This window comes from Zonotrichia albicollis, chromosome 6, assembly GCF_047830755.1.
Source record: "Zonotrichia albicollis isolate bZonAlb1 chromosome 6, bZonAlb1.hap1, whole genome shotgun sequence".
Classification (NCBI taxonomy): Eukaryota; Metazoa; Chordata; class Aves; order Passeriformes; family Passerellidae; genus Zonotrichia; species Zonotrichia albicollis.
In genome coordinates, this window is record NC_133824.1 from 41,369,159 (window position 1) to 41,393,928 (window position 24,770).

General features: G+C 41.3%; 1 protein-coding gene across 4 annotated transcripts in view; it reads right to left on the reverse strand.

Moving 5' to 3' along the window:
• Positions 1-24,770, reverse strand: part of PTPRJ (protein tyrosine phosphatase receptor type J) — an 82,176-nt gene that overhangs the window by 31,785 nt on the left and 25,621 nt on the right. Inside the window, exons 1-5 of one of the 4 annotated variants that reach the window (XM_074543331.1) lie at positions 21,435-22,907; positions 3,873-3,891; positions 2,695-2,841; positions 1,676-1,951; positions 822-1,088 (exon numbers count right to left, since the gene is read on the reverse strand). In XM_074543331.1, coding sequence (XP_074399432.1) covers positions 822-1,088; positions 1,676-1,886 — 478 coding nt within the window. In that variant the 5' untranslated portion in view covers positions 1,887-1,951; positions 2,695-2,841; positions 3,873-3,891; positions 21,435-22,907. Of the gene's footprint in view, positions 1-821; positions 1,089-1,675; positions 1,952-2,694; positions 2,842-3,872; positions 3,892-15,319; positions 16,455-21,434; positions 22,908-24,770 lie in introns of those variants that run through there. The other 3 variants (XM_074543329.1, XM_074543328.1, XM_074543330.1) reach the window with 3 other exon arrangements.

The window sequence follows — 24,770 nt, forward strand, 5'->3', positions numbered from 1 at the left end:
AAGCTGGTTTTCTGCCCCTATTACTTAACTTTTGACATAGTGAAACTGCCTGTTCCTGTGCTTCTAAAAGGTGGTTTTCAAAAACTGAACAGCACATGTGGATTCCTAAGCCCCCAAAAGCAGATTCCCAGGGTAGGCTGCTAAGTAGTACCCTGAACAGCTTAAACTTTCCTGGACTCCAGGAGAGCAACTCTACTGTTTCTTGTTATTCATTACATGGTAAATTTGAAACTTAGTCATTTAATGATCACGGTAGCCAAGCCAGCCACCTACCATGTCCCATGAGTCTAACTCTATTAAAAAACACCAGCTCTAGGAGGGCATCCTTCCTAGTGGCTCACTATTTGTGACAAGAAATTATCTCCCACATGAAGAGATATGAGGACAAACATGGAGAGGAAGCAGTGTGGATTAAGTTTGCCTGGATTTTCTTTTTAAAACCAAGGATGTATTTCTTCCACACCTAAAGAAGCACACTGCTTACTAGACATTCCAAAATAAGCTACAGTAACAAGACATCAGATCTATACACACAACAACTTTACACTTTAGCCCTCAAGCTGTAAGGAAGAGCTCTGAGCTGTCCACCATTTCCTTACTTGTATACAGGTCTGTGGACCTTCCTTCTCCTTCTGTCTCATTATCAGCTGCTACAGCAGATGCTGTGAATCAAGGCTATTGCTTCTCCTATGCATGAAGCACTCATTTTTAGCAGGTAAGGCTCCTATTAAATTACAACATCAGGCAGGTGGGCAGAGCCCTGTCTTGCACAGCAAAGCACAGACCACTAGCAATAGGGATGCAAAAAACTTGTGACTTACTAGTATACAGGTCTATGGGACTTCCCTCTCCTTCTGTCTCATTATCAGCTGCTACAGCAAATACTGTGAAGTTGTACGGTGTCCCAGGGATTAACCAATCAATATCTGCTTTGGGTTCATTGAATGTCACATTCTTCACAAATGTACCATTGACAACCTCTATCCTGTACGTGTAGGTGTCAGCAGCGCTGTCATTCACCATCCATTTTAAGGTGACAGAATTCACACCAATGGATTCTGCCTTGAGATCATGAACTTGGCTGGGCCCTGTGAAAGGCAAAGCAACAACTCATTAGCCTGCAAGAACAGCTGCTCACAGACATGGAAACAAGGAACACAGCCACACCAGGGCTTCACTCCCCTCACACCACTCATGGTCCACAGTGCAAGAGCACCCCAAGAACATCACCAGGCATTCCTGGAGGCTGTTGCACCACTGGGCAGCTAAGGGAGAACTGAAGACAAGCCATGCTCAGTGGCATCTACCTCCCTTTGACACTCCAAAGGAGAAGCTTTGGTCATCATTGAAGCAGAGCTCCCAGGGAATCCAGAGAGGTGGACAGGAAAGGGAAGGTATGGTTGGCAATGAAGGCAATTTCAGTTTGGTTGATTGGTTGGTTTTTGGTTTAGTAGTTGTTGTGGAGGATTTTTTGGTTTATGGTGGGAGGTTAGAGGGAGTTTGGTGTTTGATAAGTAAATAAATAAATCAAGGCTATGTTTCTTCAATACATTCCTAGCATCTGGCCCAGTTAAGGCTGCTATTAAGTTATAGCCTCAGGCAGGTGGGAAAAGTTCTGTCCTGCACAGCAAAGCACAGACCATCAGCAATAAGAATGCAAAAAACTGTGACTTACTTGTATACAGGTCTATGGGACTTCCGTCTCCTTCTGTATCACTTGTAGCTGCTACTACAGCAAATACTGTGAAGTTGTACAGTGTCCCAGGGATTAACCCAGTAATTTCTGCTCTGGGTTCACTGGTCTCATTCTTCAGAGCTGTATTATCTGTACAATTTAAACCCTCTATCCTGTATGTGTATTGGCCATCACCACTTTTATTCACCATCCATTTTAAGATGACAGAATTCACACCAATGGATTCTGCTGTGAGGTTATAAATCAGGCTGGATTCTACGAAAAGAGAAAAAAATTTTTAAACTTACAAGAATATTTGCTGACAAACACATATAGTGCTCTCCTCCCTGCCATATCCAGTCTGCGTAAAACAGAAATCAGCCTGAGAAAACAGTCAAGCCACCTTTCTCTACTGCAAGGCACACTTGCAAGCTCTGCCGTCGACTGCAACTCCTCAAGCTTCACCTCACCTCTAGCAGTAAAGCTGTGTAGGAGCAGCAGTGATTTCTGTGCTGCCTCAGCTGTGAGCTCTACGCAGTGTGCTGACAAAGACTGGGACACACAACACGCTGACATTTCTTTCCTTAACTGGATATTCCAAAGAGAGGAGCCTTTCTAGCTGCAAGATTCCCACATCTGTCCTGTACATATGTTACATAAAATGTTCTCTACTAGTCAGAGGACTTCAGCTGCACCCCATCACTTATGCATTTCAAATCTCCATGTCACAATCAGTTGAACTATTAACCTGTAACCTAAAAAGTCATAGGGAAGGGAGTCTCAGTCTAACACGGATAAAACTATTCCAAGGCTATGCTGCAATCACAGCATGAAACTGCACTCCCAGTCAGGTGTGCAGATGCATTTCTTGGCCTCATTCTCTACTGCAGTACAGCAGTTGGATTAATACCCCTTCAACGCTGAACTACTGTAATCATGATATAGAAGTGCAAAACACCCCAAAAATTCACATCCCAGTCACATTCCAAACCACAAATGTGTTACAGTGCTTAGATCACCTCTTGTCTCATCAGCTAGTGATGCAGCCCCGACCACTCTTCCACCTGCAGAGGTTCTGTTCCCACTGGCAGAGTTTATGGATAAATTATCATTACTACTGGTTGCTGGTTCTGCAGTTGCATTATTTGAGCTGCAATCCTCAGTGCCTGAAAGAACACAAAACTCAGTCTTTACAATACTTCTGAACTTCCCATTTGCAGAAATACAGTCACTTACAGATATCATGCACAGACCCACAGTCACTTCTGTTTTCCCAGTTCTACAGAAACCTCACTGCACATTTCCTGGTTTTACCTCTTAACTTCTGTGAGATTATTTGAACTAGATTTAAGTGACTGTCACATTATTTCAGCCATCCACTGACTCTACACATGGTTTGGATGAAAGCTACTATGACCTCTCTTTTCAGTACAGTTTTGTTTGAAAGCAGTTAAAACAACTTGCAGCCACACTCCATGTGTGTGTTTCCTTCATGTATTATCAGAAATTTTGTTTAACCTGGCATAGCAATTTTTTTCTCTCCCCCTAAGAATATTCCCCTCTTCCCCTCTCATACTCCCACAATGTGTTCCATCCAGTAGGGAAGAGACATGGCTCTATATCTAGAGGCAGAAACATTACATCAATTTTATAGGCCAAAGCATAGAAAGCTTTGACTTAGACCCTAAAATTTAAAGGCTAACTCATTTAAATCTGATGTTCAGTATTAAGGTAGAATTTATTTGCACACACTTTCAGAAATTTCTGCCACATAAAAACATATTATATTGGCCAGAAAAGCATCTCTAAACTGAATTTCACTTCAGATATTCTTTAAAGGCGTCACTTGGTGTGTCTTGTTTTTGGAGTTTGTTTGGTTTTTATTGCCTTTAAGTGTATTTTCCCATCTTTCTAAGCACATTACACCTGCACTTGATTTTATCAGAACTCTCCACAAAGTGAAGAGCAAAGGGATTTAAATACAGATTTATATTTTTACATATCCTTAAATGCATTGTAGGTATTACAGTTACTAAAATAACTGAGTATATATTTTTAACTGCTGTTTCTAAAAATTCTTTCTAGGAAGCTTTTTAAAAAAATACTTTGCTGATACTGCTCGATCTTTCTTAAAGCCAACTAAGACAAGGGGAGTTATATTTAAAAAAAAAAGAGCAAGCAACAGAATGATACTTACAAGCAACTGTACATCTGACCTGGAAAACAAAAAAAAAAATAGTAATTAAAACCACTAGAAGCTCAAATAAAATAAGGAGTGGTTTAATTAACATGAGGGAGGAAGAAATCTGTTTTAAAAACTTCAGATTTTCAAATTTGCAAAGGACATATATAAACTTCTACTGACATAAAAATAACACCAAAAATACATCAAACTAGTAGAAAAAAAATTTAAGCATGCTGGTAAAATGTTAGTTTCCACGTTCTAAAAAGAAGTAGTTTATTTTGTCACCAAAAAAAAAAGGTTTGAATAACCTAAGTTGGTTATTTTGCACATACAAATTTATAAACCAAACCTATAAGATCTTAGTTAAAACACACTTTAGTTAGTATCCTTAACACTGTCCCACAAAAAAAAAGGCAGATGTCAGTTAGGTCTTTCTTATTAATAAGAATATTCCTTTCATTCTTTTGCTGTATAAACCTTCATATTACTTCTCACAAAAGAGTGTTTTCCATTTTCTGAAGCAAACATAGGGTAGTCAAAGTTCAAAGCACTTGATACCTGCTCTGAAATCCAGTTTACATGTGTGCACACATCCCTAACATATCAGCAGTTGCCATTTAACTGCAGCCTGAAACTCCTCTGCTGGTAACACTGACAAACACAGCAGAATTTTGCTTTGAGAATGATTTTTAGCCTTCAGACTTTGTACTTTACTTCCAAATAGCTATTTTCCTTCCTGTTGGAGTGAGAATTGGCCCATAAATTGTCATATGAAGTGGCGCCACAAAATTCTGCTTAAAGGAGTGAAGTAAAAGTCCCAGACTGAGGTCTGCAAGAAGCAGTCTTACCTAAGGCACTTAGAACTTTTGTTTTCTCTACCCCCATCAAATTTCTTGGCCATTTGTCCAATTCCATGAGTTAACTCAAATAAGCAGCTATCTCACAACACCCTGATGCAATGCTGGAATCCCAAATCACTCACTGCCCCAGCTGCCATGTTGCTGGTGCCACAAGGAGCTCCAGCTCATTGCACCAGTCATGGGTCCAAGCAGACACACCCTCAAAAAGCAGTCAGAAAATACCATTAAAATCTTATTCCTGTGATGGTCTCAGTGCCACAGCAAAAAGAGTTTGGGTGACTTTCCTAGGCAAAAAAAGCACTTGTAAGCATCAAAGACCTAATGCCTGGACAACATGGCACACAACGGACATGACATGGGATGCACATGTCCTACATCCAAGTGTGAGGCTCCTCCTCAACCTGAGCTTTTAAGAGCTCAAACTGCAAGGCTATTCAGGAAGTGAGGAAATATTTGCCTGCACCCAGGTCAAGAGTACTCCTGCATTCCTTTGTGAAGTGTCTGAGGAAGAGCTCAAGGAGGAAACAGCCACTCTGAAGGCAGGAAGACACTGCTGTGCAGGGTCCAGAGCAGAAGAACTAAGCTGTGTGGAAACAGCTGCCGAATAGTAAGAGGTGAGATCCCCTGAAATGCAGGGCAATCTACAAGCAAAGCCAAAAGGATGTTATGTTTATTAAGAAAGAGAGCTCACAAGCAGAACAAAATTAACAAGAAATGCCACAGGACTAAGCTACAGTGATTTCTGCAGCCCTACAGACAAAGAATCAAGAGCCTGACGTCATTCACAATCCATCATCCTTCATTACCTTCCCTTCTGTAGAACTGCCTGAAAATGAACTTTCTTATCTCCTTCTTCACAAATTATGAGTTTAGGGGAACAACATCCTTCCTGAGCAATAGGAACAACAGGTATTATTGTATGACTGCAAAACAGGTATGCCACTAGCAAATACCCTGAACCTTTCATTTTTTAGCATTCCATTTCTTCCCTTGGAAGAAAGGAACATGATTCCTGTTTTATGGGCATCTGATCTAATGGCAAATAATGACCAAGCTGCTTTAAATTTTGTTGTACTGTCACATGTGGACTGCGGGCTTCCTTTTATTAAGGATGCTCAAACAACCTCAAAAAGGAAAGTTACACTAAAATTCCTGTCACATTATTTAAAAACTGCACCCCAACATTCTACTTGCTTATCACACCCTGGCAATATTCCCTCAAAATACCCTTCTGACTTTCCAGAACCTTATGTGCAAAATCAAATTTAAAAAAATCATATCCCACTGGCAGCTGGCAGGCCTTCCTTCTGAAATCCATAACCACACAAAACAAACGATCCCATGCCCAAGCATCAGCCTATATGACTCAGTCATTCCATGCTGTATTTTTCAACATCAGCCATGAACCAAACTGCTCTCCAACCTGATGTTATTACTTAGAATTTACACAAAACATTTCTTTATGATTTCAGAGTATATTTGCACTGAACACCTGATTCTCCTTGTGTTTGCATTAAATACATCATGAGCTCTGCCATCCCTGTTTTTCTTTTCCAATGACACAAATCTCTATTATTCATATATACAGTTGGGTAATTTTTTTTTAACTTTTGTGGTGCTTTGGGTAGGGATGGAACATCCTTAAGCAAGAAAAGACAGCAAAATGCCAAAAGCTGACCATTTCAACTGAAAACCAGGAGGGAAATGTATACACAAACCCATCACTGTCATCAGCTATGGCAAAGGAATTTTTTCATGTGCCACACGGCCACGCTTAGGGCCTGATCAAAGTCTGTAGGTTCCAGAGGAGCTGAGGAATTCATTTGAACGCGCAAAAGGTCTGTTCTGTGCTCTCTGTGTGAGCAGTTTACAACTGACCAGGAGCTGGTGGTGTGTGATACAACCCGAATTCAGCTCCATCCTCCTCAGGCGTACACTGGGTTGTCTAAGGGAGGAATCAGTATTAGTCTCACAAGTAATCTTATCCAGGAAGAATTAAGACACGGTACAGGAAAACTTGTTAAAAAATAGTGAGTGACTGAAAAGACCAAATCCCATTGATATTTGATAACTCAAAGAAAGATATTTCCAGGAGCAGGATTTAAAACACGCCAGCTCTACACATGCACTGGGAGAGCCACAGGGAATAGAGCAGTGCAGACCTTCAGCTCAGCTTGGCTCTGCTGCCACACTGTGCCTCTAATGAAGTTGGGGTTCCTGCTCGGGGGAAAACCCTTGTGGACAGCAGCCAACATACCTGCTCCAGTTTTCAAAACAAACAGCATGGTTTGGTTCATGTAAATATTAGGTCAAAGGATGGCTAAAGAGTCAAAGTGAGCAAACCAAAATATCTTAGCCAAAAAAACCCTTAACCACAAACCCTTTCCAAGAACACCACTTGAGGTTGCTGCTTACTGTTTCTGGTGGGCTCAGCACTGTGTGCCTTGTGACTCAAGATGCAAAAAGCCAGAGAGTTAATCTCATCCCTCTCAAAGCTGATCTTCCAAGTGCGTACCTTCGGATCTTACAGTCTCCATCCACCCATCCTCCCAGGTCTGGAGTTCCATGAAAATATGACCAAGCTATCACAATGGTCTCCAAACTGCTTCTCAACAGCCTTTCACCAAAGCAGCAGCATAATTAAGATGACTGACCCTCTAGGCAGTACCCCTGATCTCACACCATTTTTCCCTCTCTATGTCTAGCTATGGTTAGTTGTCCCACATGAATAACTTTGGGCTTTGGGACAAGCATCATCACACAGCACCATCATCATGGCTTTGCTGATGCTGTCAGCCACCACCACTCAGCCAACAAACATTAACCAGCAAAGATGCACTAAACTGGCCACTTACAGACCCCTCTCTTACTTAGCATGGACTTAATTCAGGAAGTATTCCCACAGAAAGCTTTTACTCAAGGTCATACAAAGTAAGTAGAAGTCAAACTCAGGAAGCCCTGCAATAATGGAAATGGATTGCCCCAGTATTGCATTCACAGACTGATACAGTTTTCCAATACTTGCTGATTTGCTAGGATTTTTAAGGCATGGCCTGCTATTCCACCTGGGGACATCTTTCCATTTGCCTGGGAGTGCAAAGTGTAAATCAGCAAGGAGTGACGCCTTTCTGCTGGAGAGTAATGTCCTGAAGGAAGACAAGGTGGGTTTGGGAAAGATGAAATGTTTCTGTCTCTTGAAACCCATCTCAGGGCTGTTCCGTCTCATTCATTTCCATATTATTTCCAAATTAATGAAGTTTTTAAGCTTGCAGCACTGGGCAAGAAGAATGAGTTCACCTGAATTGGGGCACAGAACTATGTGCTTAAACCTGTATGAAGCTAGTTCAAGTAACATGCCTTATCTGGATAACGTGTGGGCTCTGGGGTGGAAAATATATCATACTGGAAAATAAGTCAAAATATACTTGGGTAACATAATAGCCCTACTTTCCAATTTTTTAATAAAATTACATATATCTTCAACTGCAAAGCATTTCCCTGCATTTAAGAAGAAAACTTCAAGTGAAAATCATGGCACTATTACAAAACACAGCATCATCAAGGCTGGAAGACACCTTCAAGATCATCCAGTACAATATCAATGCAACACCAGCACAATCACCCCTGAACCATGCACCAAATGCCACATGCAAACATCTCTTGCACACTTCCAGACAGCCTTTAATTTACACAAAGGATATGCCAAGCCAAGAAAAGCAGGTGTTTTCCCCTGTGCTCACTGTCCAATAAGGAAAAAGACAATGTGAATAAAGCTTGTGTGCTGAAAGAGTGCAAACATAACAGCTCAGTTACCAATTCCAGTGGCATATGTGGATACTTAGCCCTCCTGTATCAGGTCCTTTCTACTTGAAGGAGGAAATAATCAACAGGAGACTAAGTGAGAAGATAACATTTAATTACATGACATAGTTTCATTGAGGAGTGATTACTTTCTGAATTCAGTGCTGGAGTTTGGGGTTGGTTATAATTTTTTCCCCCTTTCTAGTGAATATTTACTCTGTTAAACTGACTTTAACTGCATTCCACAACAGTTCTGTGTTTTTGTTATTTTTTTCATTCAAATTATCTCCAGATAACCTCAATAACATGATGCACTCACTTCCAATGAAAAATGGAAAATATGCTGTGGCAAGGGTCAGTTCCACCTGTTTTCCCTCTGGTATTTTATGCAGGTACTCACAGCACATACACAATACACCACTTCACAGAATGTTTGCTGTAAGTGGGTTTATGCTACAGTAAAAAAGCTCTACTTTTACAAACAGCACTAAGTTTTTACAAGATGTTTAGAGTCTTCTTTTAACCCTAAATGGGCAGCTCTGCCAATGAGTCTGCACAGGACCAGATGGAGATGCAGAACTCGGAAGAAAGAAATGTGAGCTGGTGTTTGTTATGAACTGGGTGGGGCTGGAGCCTCCTAGGCCACCCTGCTGTATCTGGGAGCTGTGCAGAGCCCTGGAACAGCCACACACAACTGTGCACAGGCTATTTTCAGCTGTTATGCAGTTATGTGAAAGAGGAAAGGCTATTTCCACTTTGCATGTATTTATACTTTGCCCCTGACATTTCTAAATTCTGACTTCCCTGAAGCAAGATTTTCTGCAAAGAGAGGCCAAATATAATTTTTTTCCACAGGTTTTTATGAAAACATATGAGAACATTCTAGTTTGTGCAGCACCTCCAATGAACTGAAAGTGCTGTGGAAGACAAAGCCTTGTAAGAAAACCAAGATGAGACACCAAAAAGGTATTTGTGATGACACATACTAGAGCAACCTCGTTTTTCCTCGTTTTTCCTTGATTTTTCTGCAAGTTTAACTTGTATCTGCTTTTCAGATGGCTAGCCTAGGAGCAAGGAGTTTTCTGGGCAACATATCCAAAATAAAGAGAAAAATACAGACATCAAAACCCAAACATGACTGCATTGCAACTGACAGCTGTCTCACCACTGACCTCAGAGAACACCATTAGATTTAATTCCAGCGACTTCCAGTTTAAAATGTTTAGTTTAAAATGTTTCCATGCAGCCCAGTAGCAGTTCTGTTTCACCCAGACCTGCAGGTCCTGATTAATTGCAGGCATTAAGTGCTGCAGACCATCTCATAGTTTAGTAGGATCATTCCTCCAACTGAGGAAACCAAAAAACTTCAGCCAGAAGAAAGGCTGAAAAGTTTCAACAAACTTAAATAATTCACATAGCCCAGTAAGTTGTACGTGTAATTCAGAGACCATCCTGCTGAAGGAGGTTATAAAGACAACAGGGTGCTTACTTGATAATGGCAAGGCATAATACTTGAAACAACTACTAAACAACAAGTAAACCCCAAACTGTTATCCTACTCCAGTTCCATGTCCTACCACGCTGGATTCACCAGAGTTAACTTCCTCCACAGTGGCTGGTGTGGGCTGCTTTGGATGGGGTACTTGGTTGCTAGCTGGGGTTAAACCACAACACTTAACTGACATGGGTGGAACTGGAGATGGAAGTGCGAGAGCAGTGCTTGAATTGAAAAAAACCAAAAAAAAAAAAAAAACCCCATCCTCTTCTAAAGAGGAACTTCCAGTTAACACTGCCAGTAATTTCATTTTTTAAACTTAGGAAGCATCAACCTTTATTTTATGTGAACAAGCCACATTCCTGCATACCGCTCAAGAGCACTATTTTTTCACTCTGACTCACTACTCAGGCACACCCTGGAAGAAGCAGGATACAATGAAAAAATGGAGAAAGAAAAAAAAAATACCCGTGTGGCAATGACACAACAAACACTCAGTGTCGCCAAGTCAGCAGGGCTGGCCACCCAGGCACCATGGAAAACGCTCACCAGAGCCAGAGCTGCCTGGCCTTTCCAGCACAGTCACAAAAAGGAGCAGCATTTCCTGACAGAGCCCTAGTTCAGACCTGCTGAGCTGAGTGCAGTCAGGACTCCCAAGTTTCTCTTATCACAATGATATTTCACTATGCCGTGCCAGACACTTTGGACTCTGCACAGTCTTTCCTCAGGGAAGTGTTAAAAAATACTTTACAAGGAGAATAACATTGAGCTGGATTTGGTTTGAGAGGTTTTCCAAGTAAAACTAGTTGCAAAGGGATTTTAAAACTTACACTACAGCTCAAAGACAACATCAAGAAAGATTATTTGTACTGACAAAAAGGACCAAATTTTTCATCCATGACACCCTGTCTGGTGGCAGGAGAACCATGGCCTGTGAAAGCCTTCAAGCTCACACAGAGCTCAAAACTGTCTTGTTTACACAGAAAATCCTTTTTTGGGGGGCAGTATTGATGCTGTTACATGAATGTTTTGCCCTTTCCTGCCTTAATTCTATACTTTCCTTAATACAGTCTATCTTTCTGTCCTTATCAGGGTCCTGAAAACTTCCTAATCTAAAAATCTGAGTTGTGCAGCTGGGAGAAACCAGCCTGTGACCACTGCCCAACACAGACTCCTCAGGCTAACCTTCATCTCCTCCTTCACGCTCTGCTGCTGTTTATTACCACTCATTTATGCTCCTTCAGTACTTTCCGTTCTAACTCCGTGTGAAATGCTCCACTAGAAGCCGCATAAATTTTCTGTATGGCACTGCCCTTGCCCTGTAGCTGGGTAAATCTATCCATGGGGCGGGAGGAAAGCAATCCTCGCTCCCCATTCCCGAACAGCAGCTTTGGAGCAGTCATGCAGTGTGAGACCACTAGAGGCCCCAGTAAAACCACCTAACATCGCCCCAAGTGACAAGCAGCAGGGAAACACGCTGAATTCCCATAAAAGTTGTCATTCTGGAAAGCACAGGGCTAAGGATGACCACGCTAAGAGTGTAAAATGTGGACGCAGATGTCAGCACTGCCTAGTGCTGATTGTGGGAGATAATGACACCAGGCCGAGCTGGCTTGGGCAGGCTCAGTGCATCTTCAAACATCATAAACCTGTCACGAGGAAAGTAATTTCATGCAATAAATTAGCTGGACCTTAGACTCTCTTCACAGTGTTTATTTACAACATATCACATCCTCACCTGCACTGGTTTACAGTGAATCTACATTTTTGGTGGGACCTAAAAGCAAAGTAGCTTGACTTCCTCAAAACAAATGCAAATTGCCTTACAGCAAAAAATGTGATGTGAAACCTTTTCCAGCTCCAAAATAAGCCACAGATCTGGCTCATCTACAAGGATCAGATTATCACTAACACAAACAATTTGATTAAACAATGTTTTCCCATATGTTGTTTTCACACACAGCACTATGGGGCTGCAGAGATACTCTTGGGGTTTGCCTGCTATCTTCAGCCCATTTAATCCTTTAATGAATTTAAACTGTAGCAAAAGACAAATGGACTGCAAGCGTTCAAAACATGTAGTAGTACTCCTGGGAGGGAACAAAAGATCTCATTGTACAGCTCCACTAAGTTCATCTGGGGCTCTGGTAGAGTCTCTCTTTTCCTCCTCTTTGAACAGAAGCTGAATAGAAGCAGGAATGAGAATTGGCTCTGCCATTACCCCATTGCCAGACTCGTCTCTGTGAAAACATTGAGGCTGCATGAGAAGTTATTCACCGACAACAACATGGGCTCTCTCTCATTTACTAGTCAATAGACACATCTCTCAAAGGTCAACTTCATGGCCATCTGGGAGCACTGGCTGTGGTGGAAAAAGGCTGGATGGTGCAAGGTCAGAACCAGAGATCAGACCGACACTGCAGCCTGAATAGCTGCAAACTTTTTATTACAGAAAAATAATACCCATGGCTTCTCTCTCTTTCCAAGGCACATGAAGGAGTTCCTGCTGATCTGTGTATTTGGCATAGCCCTGATACAGATCGAACAGCCAGTAGCTCATTTCAAACTCTTATTGTAAGAGCAAGATGTTTATGTTATTTATTACCAGTCTGGAAATATGCTTATTTAAAATACAGTGCACATTATATCGCTGTGCAGTGTTTGCTTAGCCTTGTGTACCACTTGGGAAAAGAAACCAAACCAAACCTAGACAGCTTTCAAAGCTAAGAGTCAATTTTCCCAACATGTTGCTCATCTTGCTTAGAGCAACAGTACCACTGATGTGGCTTCCCACAGCTTCTGCTATCTCCATACAATTACAGATTTTGTTCTACCTGTACTACAACCCAGATACAAAAGCATGTATGTTTCTATTGCATGGTCCTGGCAGATAAATCCAAAGTTTCTGTAGAAGATTACTAGAAAAAAAAAAAAAAAAAAAACCTTTTTAAAATTGCAATTAAGTGCAAGACAAGCAAGACAAAACACAAAATTCATTAAATTTACCCCAACTTCTTTTACCACTAAATGAAGACCCACTACCAGTGAGTTTAATGATGAAGCAAACTCTTTCAATCAGGAATTCCACCTCCACTTGAAGATGGTTCTTGCAAATTTTAAACACACATGATTTTTTTTAGAAAAAAATCTCTATTCAAGTTCTGTTTCTGATGACACACCCATGTATATTTTATACATGCAACCTCCTGTTTCACAGACTGCCTTGAGAAAATACATTAAATACACGTTGAAGTTTTATAAAAAGTATGAGTGCACTATTAAGAATAATTGTGTCACACAATAATATCTGACAGTGTTGCCCTAACAGAAAAGCAGAAAGGGGCAGCAACAAGTGCAGTACCATCCTCCAAGCATTTTGGCAGATTCTGCCTTTGGCAAAGTCTGTAGTAGCAACTATTGCCTCAACTACAGCCCAGAATAAAGAGGTAGATGTTAAATGTAGTAATACTGGTCAGGCACTGACTCTGCAGAAGACATTGTGGGTAGAGGAGGCTTCATCAGTAACTCTCTTTTTCCTACCTATGCTATTAACCCCTTTAGTCTAATTATTTTTTCAAGCATGTTACAGGGACACTTAGAAATTCAAATGGAGGGATGTCCCTGAGGTATCCTCAATGTATTTTAATCTCTCTTAATGTGTCTATACGAAATGGCAGAGTGAAAGATGAGCAGCAGGTACTATAATCAATCACAACACCTCATCCTTCCTCTTCAGTTTTGCTGCTCTTTAACAACACATTAACACTTCCTCTAATTCATTATTCTTTGACTCAAACTGAAAGTCTCAAGAGTAGATTTGATTTGTTTTCACCCAGATTATATGTTCAGTGTCTTGGAAACAGTAGATGTGCTCTCTTTAGCTCCTCTGCCCTCAACAGACCACAAACATGGAAAGAGAAAAAATAACACTTCTCTTCTAAGAGGTTTCTAACCTTGAGCTAAACTACAGAAACAGTTTCCTTGCACCACTGCAAAATGCCTGGGAAGCCCTGAAGGATAAGAATTTATGAATTCCAGACAGACACATTTCTTTCTGGCCTGGTGTTTGGTGTTTAATATTTTTATACTTTGCAATAGCTAAAGCATAACAGCTCTATCATATTCAGGGAGGAAACAAGGACATATCCAAAGCCAGTGAGCTAGAGCACATTCACTGCTACAATTTATTTGGAAAAAAAAAAACACAAACAAGCAGAAAATAAAAAAAAAATTGAAAAAAAGAAAAAAAAGAAACCAACACTAAACCAATGGCTCCTCCTCAAAAAAAAAAAAAAAACCAAAAAAACCCCACCAAATAAAAAAAAAAGAAAAAATCCACAAACCAGTAAGGATATGCAAATGCTCAATTGTTGTATTAAAACACACCTAGTTCACAAACAGAACTTTGAATTATCTGCTAAAAATATGCTTCTCAGGTTTCTCATCTATGTGTTTAAGGCTGACAATTCCAAGCTCTGAAGAGAAAAGCCACATAAACGTGTCTTGTTTGGAGCAAGAGCTTTGGGGAAGGGTACACAGGAAACCCTTCAGTTCACTGAGATGCATTTTCATGATGAACACACAGGGCAAAGCTTCCTCTTCACACTCAAATACCAAAGCCACATTAAACCAGTTCTAAGACAGAGATGAAACTAAGTTCTCTATGCCTTGCATCCTGTTTTATGTGCATGCCACAGAAGGCTAAGTCATTTACTGTCTTTGCTCGTGTAACAGCCAGAGTTCCCTCAGATTAGGGGGATAACATTTGTAACTATCTATAAACTGCTGCTTGCCAACAGCAAGAATTGTAAAGCAGCAATACAAAACACAAACCTTAATTGCTCTGCACCACATTGGTGGGATTTTGGTATATCTGTCATCTTAGCACAATAAAAAAATTACACGTGAACTCAGGGTAGTGAGCTCCAAAGCCTTGTATCAGATAACACAAATGACCTTTGTTACCCATGTGCAGGTAGGGGAGAAAGATAAGAATGAAGAGGAAGTTAATTGCATTCCAGCTGCTAAAACCTTGTTATCTTGGTATCTTTTAATTGATGTGGTTTTGCTTCCACATCACCTTCCCTGAACTGCTCTTCTAATGGCCTCAGGCTCGTTCCTCCCTGCCTTCCAACAAGGGTTAAACGGGGAGTGATTCACATGGTGGATTCCTCTGCACCTCTCCTGTCTCTAACAGAGATATTCAAAATGTCCCAGAGTTATATAATGCTGCCAGAAACGTGACTACCTGAAGAACAGGTTTCAATATAGAATGTAAAACATTTATAAGAACTATTACATACCAGAACAAAGTAGTGCAATCCTTCACAGGCCACAGCAGCCTCTTCCATCTCTAGGAGATACTGCTTGCTTTTTTATTCCTCCTGACACTTCAACTGCACAAAACAAACTAACAAGGAAGAGCACTTTGGAACAATTGGCTTTATTGGTGAGAGCTGACAGGGGAGTTTGATCCAGACCCCCACAGGGTTCAATCCCTGGCCTGCCTGGCAGCACCTCCATCCTGTGTTTGAGCAGCAGTGAGGAGGAATCCTGCAGACACCACCAGGAAGGGTTTCATCAAGAGGGAGGACTCAGCTAAGACGACACATACAAATGAGAGCGAGGGCACGCCAAGCCAAGTCAGACTGAAGACCACTGTTCACTGCACCCAGCCTTCCCCTGCAAAGCTGAAACACTTTTCAAAGGGCTGAGGAACACATTAGCTTCAATACACTAGCACACACAAAGCCCCAGTTTAGAAAAATGCCTCATCCACCACCTGACTCAAGTGATGAAAATGAAAATATACCCACAGACTTTTTTCTGTCATGTATTGGGACACATGAGCCTCCAGATGCCAAAAGGCAAGAAGGCAGATGTCTAGACAACCCCTAACGGCTGAACATCTCTATTAAGACATTTTCTCCTTTTCTTTCCTAGTGATATATCCAGTCTGCATGACCCAGAACCTTTAAAAATCCACTGTTACAGCCTTTTCTCCCCTGCCATACAGTGATTTTTACATCTGTGCTGCCTCTAACAGCAACTGCACATTGTGAAGTCTGTGTTCAGAGCCCACTTTAAATGCAGACCAAGTTTTAGAGCCCAGTCCCTGTTCTGCCTCCCAAAGACACTTAACAAAGCACATTCCTTACAAGTAAGCCAAATAAACAGAAAAGTGTTTAGATAAGTAAGGGGTTTCCTTCTTGTTTGAAAACAGAGGCGTGACCAGCAAGTGTGAGCTCCTGCAGTGTCACCCAGGGGGTTCAGATGCAGGCAGCCAAAAAGATGAGCTCTGATCACACACGACATTGTTGCATGGAAGAGGGAAGGCACAGAATCACTCATGCCTCAAGGTCATGGGTTAAAACACAAAACAACACTGCGAACAAAACCAAAACTTCCTCAACCAACTAGAATGACTTATCAGGGATAGCTCTAAAATCAGGGATATGTTTCTAGAAACATTTCAAGATTAAAGCCTTCTACAAGAAGCAAAAAGGTAGAGTTTGTAGCTGCCAAAGGAAAAAAAATAAATAATTTTGCACTGAATTGTACTTCAAACACGGATGTTTCATTATTGACTCCAAGAACATGAAGTTACCTACTTTTACTTATTCAAACACTGCTACTCTGGTGCCAGGAATGCAGCATCAGCAGAGACAACCCAAGCACTGAAGAAACCAAAAGAATTACCTTTTTACTGACAGAGGTCAGTCCAGGGGTAATCCTGCACTGAAAGGAGCAAGTACTACAATAAGAGACAATAATTAAACAGGAAATTCTCTAGTAACATCTGTGAATTTTTTGATCCAACAGCTATCACTGGATATTTCCTAGCCAATTTCCTAAAAACTGATGTTACTTGATATGACTTATCGGAATTGAACCTTCACATTTAAATGAAAGAAAACAAATTGCAGTTATGGTATTTTTAACTAACTCAGAGCATTCATATTGCAGGTTAACCAAAAGAGTCTCATCTGAATTACATCCTTTATCCCTGACATTTGAACAGCCCACACTGGAGACTGGGGAGTGAAAAAATCAAAGAAGGGGATAGAATATTATTCTTTGTACTCTTTACCCTGATTTAACTAGAATTGCATCCTGAAAGATACTTCCAGTTTTTCTAATGACGCTCTTATCCTATTTCTACATATATTGTATGAAGATCCCCCATTCCCAAATATTATCACAGTAACATTTTAAGCTCTTACACTCTTCTTTCACATACCCTTTCAGTATCACAGGAACACTTAATGTATCTGCCAATTCTTATCCCCTATAATATGCAACCCCTGAAATTTTTAATTAATTTCATTAGTACAAATTTTATTGCAATTCCATCAACAGAGCACAGAGCATATTTATAGCAGCTATCAGAAAATCTGGGTGTAAATGGTGGCTCAGTCACCCCAGAAACAGTATCTGCATAGCTACACAACCCAAAATAGACCAAAACATCATCTTCCAACAGAGATGATCTTCTGCAGAAAAAAACCCCTTTCTTCCTCCTTTATTTCAAACACTAATCAGACACCCAAGACACAGAACAGCTTGGAATCAGAGTTTAAAACGTGTAATAGTTCCCTCTCTTATTAAAGAGAGTTTATGTTGCCATGTAGATACCTTGCCTGTGTTACCACATGAGCCCGTTCCTTCTACTGCAGTACCAGAGCTTTTGCTGCAAAGCTCTCTTTAAATTTATAGGTTTATTAAAAAACCCTAAAAGAAACCCAAGTAAAATAAAAGCCTTTTTCCCCTGACTGCAGGAGTCAGGTTTGCTTATCAGCTGAACTGGATCCACACTGCTCACAACAGCCCAAAGACTATATAACAATAAAGAAACAGGCCTAGCAAATTTTAATATTGCTGCATCTGGATGGAAAGGGTTTTTTTTTTTCCCCTTGCTCAATCATTTATTCATTAAGAAACAGAGTTTCAGGGAAGACTAAACTATTCATGAATATGGGCTGAATTTACAGAAGGGTTCACTCGAGGACAGTCCCCTGCGACTCACACTGAAACCGAGGCGGGAGATGGAGAAGGAACTGTTTCCATTCTGACAAAAACCTTCAGATGCCAAGCACAGGCAACAAAAGCCCAGGCAGCAAAGGGCCCCAAGCAGGCACAGCATGGTGACCAAGGTTCCCCAGAGCCCCACGGCCACAGCACTGAGCTGGCACACTGCAGATCCACGCTGCAATCTCCTCTCTGCCTGGGAAGGGCAAGTGGGAGCAGAGCAGCAGCTCCAGGAGCCCCAGCCCAGAGCTGCCCTCACCCTGTGCCCAGTTGTCCTCAATTGCTGCCAAGCTTGGAACACATTCCTGCCGGGACAGGCCCGAGGTCAGGCCCTAATGAAGAAAAAAAGCTTCAACAAAACACATAAAGGGATGTGCCACTGGGAAAAACATGGGCTGCCCCTTTTCTCCCGCTGTCTTTCCATCAACTCCTTCCCCTGGGGCTCTTGGGTTTAAACACAAACCACATGGGCAAAAAAGAAGCCCAAGGTAAACCACTCTGACATGAGGTCACACCAAACAGTCAAATTACCCTAAACTACCTAAATTGTGGGTTTGTGTTCTGTAAGACTTCCCCTTCCCAGCCTCCACCCCCATCCCCATTATCTAGTGGAATTACCACAATTTTTCCCTTTGAAAATTTTTTTGGGGGAGAGAAAGTTATTTCCCCATGTCTATGCCACCAAATGCAAAAATGAAGATGTAGATTTTTTGTTTTCTTTTTGTGTTGTGCTAAAAAAGAAAATCTGGCCACAGCCAGAACTGTGTTCACTTTAGTGAGGGTGAGTCTGGGACAAATCACATTTTATTAGCACCTAGAAGCCAACAGCTCTGGGAGCAGAAAATCCTGTAAAAACAATAAATAAACATTCAAAAGAAGTGAAGGGGAAAGGCATTTGTTTGCACACCAGGGTGGGGCAGCAGCAGAGTAAAGACATAAATTATTCTTTTTCCTTTCTGTTTAGCTTTCTGCATAATCCCTCTCAATAGCAGTAATTTGGGGAACAGCATCAAATTCCTCTCTCAGAGGCCACTCTGTACATACCTCTTATTCAAATGCAGTTAGAGCACAATGGGAAGAATGATATTCATTACTTTCTGCTGCTCAGGGTGAGACTAAATCTACTCAACATGCCTGTATGGAGACACCGAAAATACACCTACCAAAATTAAAAGCCTGGGGAAGGAGGGATCTGAAACACTTAATCCCAGCTTTGTTGATAGGAAAAAACAGAAGGAAGTTAGACCCAAAAGTCATTTAATTATAAGCAGGACAACAGTATGAAGTGGCAGCAGTGAAGCCATAATGCAACGCTCTGACTCACATCATGTATGCACAGCAAGGCAAGATTCTCCTGCCTGGAGTATTTTGGGAATCTGTGTTCTCATATATGCTGTAATTGCAGCATTCCAGCCTTCTGAATTAGGCCCAAATAGCTCCTTTTACTATGGCACCTTTACTGAAGAAAAAATACTGTACTGCAGGCACAGTTTCTTACCTAGAAAGTGGCCACTCATACACAAAACTGCTCTTTCAGTACCCACACAGCTTTCATGAGGCATTATTTCCAATTAAGTCCCAGCAGGGCTGCCCCTTAGTGATTTCCCAAAGGACTGGATGCTTCCAACTCTATGGCTTTGGACACGATTTGTTATCAGCTGGAAGTGCTGCCCCATTTCCCCAGCTTGCATCTTCATGACCCATCTGCAAATTTAGCTCCACCCCACCTGATGATGATAAATAAATAAAAGGTAAAAAATACAAAAGAGAGGCTAGCTGCTGAGGTCAAACTGAGTTTTGCATTTCCCTCATAGAGCAGCTTCTGTGAACTGCTTTTCCCACCTGCTGCTCTGACACATGGCCGAGCTGGCAGGACCCTCCTCCCAGTCCTGAGTGGGGGCAGCAGCAGCAGCCACTTGGCACAGGAGGTCAGGCAGAGGAAAGCCTCCACCCTGCAGCACAGCTTTTTCAATCACCACTCGCCCTCAAGGCTTCTAAAAACAAGATCAAGACAATGAAAGATCTCTGTGATATGACAGCAGCCAAATTTGCCTTTTTTTTTTTTTTTACTTTTTTATGTGCACACAAATGAATCAAAAGTTCCTGTCCGATAATGTCTTCCAGCACACAACTCCCAGCCAGTGGCACATGCCAGGCTGGGGTGGAGAGCTCCAGGCATTCATGGCTCTAACTGGAAGAACACCCAGTGCCTGGCAGTATCAAGAGTTTTATTTCCTAATTTCCACTCTCAAAACAGTTGGTGCAGAAAGAAGTGTGTGCTTAAAAATATTTTATATCTATATATTTGTTATTTATGTATGAAAAAAGAGATTTGTATGGTTTAACAAAAAGAAAAATCAGTATTTGAGATATCTTTTCTGTTACTGATTTTGGACTAAAGTTCTGACAAGCAGCAAACCTCTTTTTTTTGCAGGATCTCTTGCTTCTCCTTATGCAGAGAGTTGCTTTAACATAATAGGGGAAGGAAAAATTAACTTTTAGCATTTTCCCACAGTTCTAACCCCCACCAGCAAGAGCAAGGCTTTAAATATATAAATAGCCTGGCAAGTGCATAGTATAAACCACACATCATCTCAGGGCCACTGTCTTAAAGAAAACTATTAATATTCAAAATGGGATGTGGAGAAGGTGATAAGGGCTGCACTCAACATATTTCTGTATCTGCTTTTGAAGAACACCGAGTACCTCACACTAAAATGTTGTACCAGGTGCTCTCCACCCGCCCCCATTTTATTTTCCTTGGGCAGCTCTCCCAGCCACATTGGTATTTGGCTTCTCCTGAAACCATGACAGCTTTTAATCGAGAACAGTGGCTAAGAGAACACATGCTGTGGGGTTTGGAGGGGAGAGGAGTCCCCCCAGAAGCCAATACACAGAATTTCAGGATGTTAAGGCAGGAAGATGCAGAGGGGGTTCACCCCAGCATAGGAGGGACATGGCTGCCCCAGCCTCCACCTTGCTTGAGGTTTCCAGAGCAATTGCACCAGCAGGAGCTGCAGTGTTCCCTCATGCAATTGGACATTTCACACCCAGAAGGTCCCACATTGCCAAATACAAAAGAATGCAAATTTCCAGGCAGTGCACCCTGGTTCTGTGGAGCACATTTTCATTATGGTTATAGGAAGTTGCCGAGAAGTAAGATCTCAGGAAGCTGAGAAGAGGAACCAGATCTTTGAGGGACTAACAAGAACCAGAAGAGTTGCAATAGGATTGCTAAAACAGAAAAAGTGGATCCCTTACAGGAAGGATTACCTTGCACTTCAGTTATAAAGCCAATCCTGCATTCAGGGGAGGTAGAGAACTAACATGGAATCTCTCTCCATAGCTGAACTGGAAGTTGCTTTTTCTGCCAGAGCTGGAGGTACCTACCTTTCCCAGGCACTTTCCTCTCTTAATGCACACTTAAGTGAGGGGTGAAGGCAGCCTCTATGCTCCCCATGAAAGCAGCTCACGTTTGGCTCGAGTGAACAACAGGAAAAAAGAAGAGGGCTCCCCGAGAAGCCGAGGCTTCACTCTGCTGAAGCTGGAAACTCCAACCTCAGTCTGGCTGTTTTCTGTGTCTGCCAAAAAGCTTTGAAGTGAATTCTTTGAAGTTGGCCAGAAGCGGCTCTGAACTGAGGAGAGCGACGAGGAGGGTGGATGGGGGCCGGCCAGGGGCTTTGATTCCCACACAGTGGAGTCCAAGTCAAGCCTGGATTCAGCAGATAAAAAGGGAATTTTTTTAAAAAGTCACCATTCATTTACAGGTAAAAGGAGATGTAAATCCTAACTCATGTTCACAAGATGACCTGTGGGCCAGACCGCAAGTCTCAACAACTGCTACAAGATAAGGAAGTGTGCACTTATTCCAGCCTCACACTGCTGCAAACATCATCCCTTAAAAAACACCCCTGTGATAGGACTGGATGAGGTACCAAAGCCCTTCACTGTGTGTACTTCTGCAGAAATGACTGGCAATTCCCCTAAAGCTCTCTGCAGCATTTCTGCTACAAGGACAAAAGGAGCTCTTAAAGCAAGTTTGAGTTTCTCAGGGGCAAGTAAGTGTGGGAACCATGTAAAACTGGCATTTTCTGGAATCCTTCTGCAAAGGGCATCTATGATCCCTATTTTCAGTACTTAACATAGTATCACACAGACTGTAATTCTAAGGGTTGGATCTTTGGAGAGTTGCAATAAGAAGTCTGGCTTAAAGTAACAGCCTGCCTTAAAGCAATCCTGATCCACTGGGACCTGGCAATATATTATCCCTCTGAGCAAGGAGCATGATAACAAAATAAAAAAACAGCTGAAAGTATTACACACTAGAAACATTTCATTCCCCTTACAGTGCCTGAGGACCAAAGGAATAGAGGCAGTAACTGCAGTGCTGAACACACACAGGCAGTTTTTCAGCAGACTGATGAATGGGAATTTGTGAAGTTTCTGTAGCACAGAGTAAGGAATGAGGCAGAGCAGGCAGCCAGTATTTGGCCCACAGAACTATGAAAATGTTAGACATGATTTGATCATGCAAAAAAAGTGCAAAAGTTCAAATGGAACCAGTTGCATGTAGAAGACTGCACCATGAATGAAGTGCCTGAAATTCTGGGACCCTGGGTTTAGTCACACTCAAGTATTGCTTCTGTTTTTCCTTTCCCAAAAGCTGCATATTCTTCAATACAATTACTTTCCCTTATAATTTAGAACTTACTGTTGAAGTGTTTTCCATTCACTCCCTGACCAGCTGCATATAACAACCAAGAGGAGAGATGAAGATTTTTGTTTCCCAAGTTCTATTGCTGCATTTCATAACGATTTCTCACAGACCTTTTTACAAGCCAGTGTTTTAAATTATCTTGGTAAGGAAAAGGAACTTGTCAACGCTATTTCCTTTTTATTTGCTCTGCTAATTTAGTGGCTTTTTGCAACAGACTAAATCAAATGACTTTCAATTTTGAAATCTAAAAACGCTTTGCAGCCTGCATTTAACATATGAAGATTTAGAGTACAGGTATTATTTGAAACACAACACAGCAATGTCTCATAGTGAAAGGAAAATTTCCCTATAATAAAAAATATGCAGGATTTATTGTACAGCCCTGAGTACAAAGGTTTTTAAGGCTGCTAAAAATGGTGCAAAAGTTTCTACATTATTGTATCTCAGCAACTTGTACATCAAATTTGCAGAGCTCACAGACAAGTTGCCATTGTTACTCTATTCACTCTCACTGGGTTGTGGTTTTCTGTTTTGCTTTGCTTTTAATTAATTCAGATCTGCAATTTGAAATCACTTAACAGTTCCACTGGGCTGCTTTTAGGAACACTTCTCATCTCCTTGTCTACAGAAGCATAACTTGTTAGAAATTACATGAAGAAATATTACAGTTCTAGTGCAGGCAGGAGAGGTTACTCGAAATAAGCACAGCAGCAAATGTGTTAAGCAGAAATATATTTAACTGGCCTGCTGGCCACAGTCACTTACTGAAGCCAGGAACAGCCTTATGCAAAGTAGCTTCAGTTAACATTATGTTAAAAAACACCCAGTACTATTTTAAAAACTTTCAGTTTCAACAGTGTTTAACCAGATAAAGTATAGTTCTTAGTACTAAGACAGTTTCCACACGTAAGAATTTTCTCCTTTTACCATAACACACAAATGAAAAGATTTTTGAACTAGACCCTGGGCTGAGCCCTCTCAAGTTGTGTATTTAGCATGTCATCAACACAATGAGCCAATAAATTGCTGCCCCTTCCTTCCATGCTTTGTTTTTAAAGGCCTCATTGTATTTTATTTCAGTTTATTTAAGCAAGATTTCTATCGCTGCTGGTACAGAAACAGGCAAAACTTCTAATCTTTGCAAATATGAAAAAAGCCTCTGAAAAATACATCTATATATATATTAACTGCTCTGACCTTACAACTTAACAACTTAAAACTTGTTTGTTCACTCTAATCAGAAACCACAAATCAATATTCCTTCATACCTTGACAAGTTATGGAAATGAGCAACATCGGAAGCAGCACTTTTAATATTTTCCTTTTTTTCCCCCTGACAAGCTCCAAGATCAGCAAGAAAGCCAGGCAATAGACCAATTGTCAAACTATTACTGAGCTTGCAGCACCTTCCTGAACATACAGCCTTTAGGAAGACTTCCACACTGAAGAAGAAAACGTCACACTAAAGAAAAAGCCAAAGGCTAATTACTTCACATTGTGGGGGTTTCCTGCGACCCCACAGACACTGAGGAACAGATCTGAGAGCAGATTCTAAAGATTTTCTCAGATCAGCTGCTCAGGTTCTGATGCACACACGGGTGTCAGCAAGAACTGTCCTGACAGACCTTCTCCTACTGCCTGCTTTCTGAAACACCCCAGACATTCAAAATAAAGACATGTGACTCGTTTTCCCAACCAACTGCTTACAAGGATTATTGATTTCATGGGTCATTAGACACATTCCTGCTTTTTTCATTGTCTCTGCTGCAGAGTGGGGATGGGAGCTCAGCACTTTCAAAATAATTATGAATTTCAGAGCAGCAATGACAGAGGAGAGAGGGAAAAAAGAAAAAAAAAAAAAAAAGGAGGGTGGGTGACAGAGATGACATGGAACAGAGCACCAGTAGTTTCAGCACAAGAATTCCCAAAATACACCAAGGAATGCTGAGCCCTCTCTTTCTTCCCGAAGCACCATAAGGCAACAGCAAACAAGAGGAAGAGTTAGATAA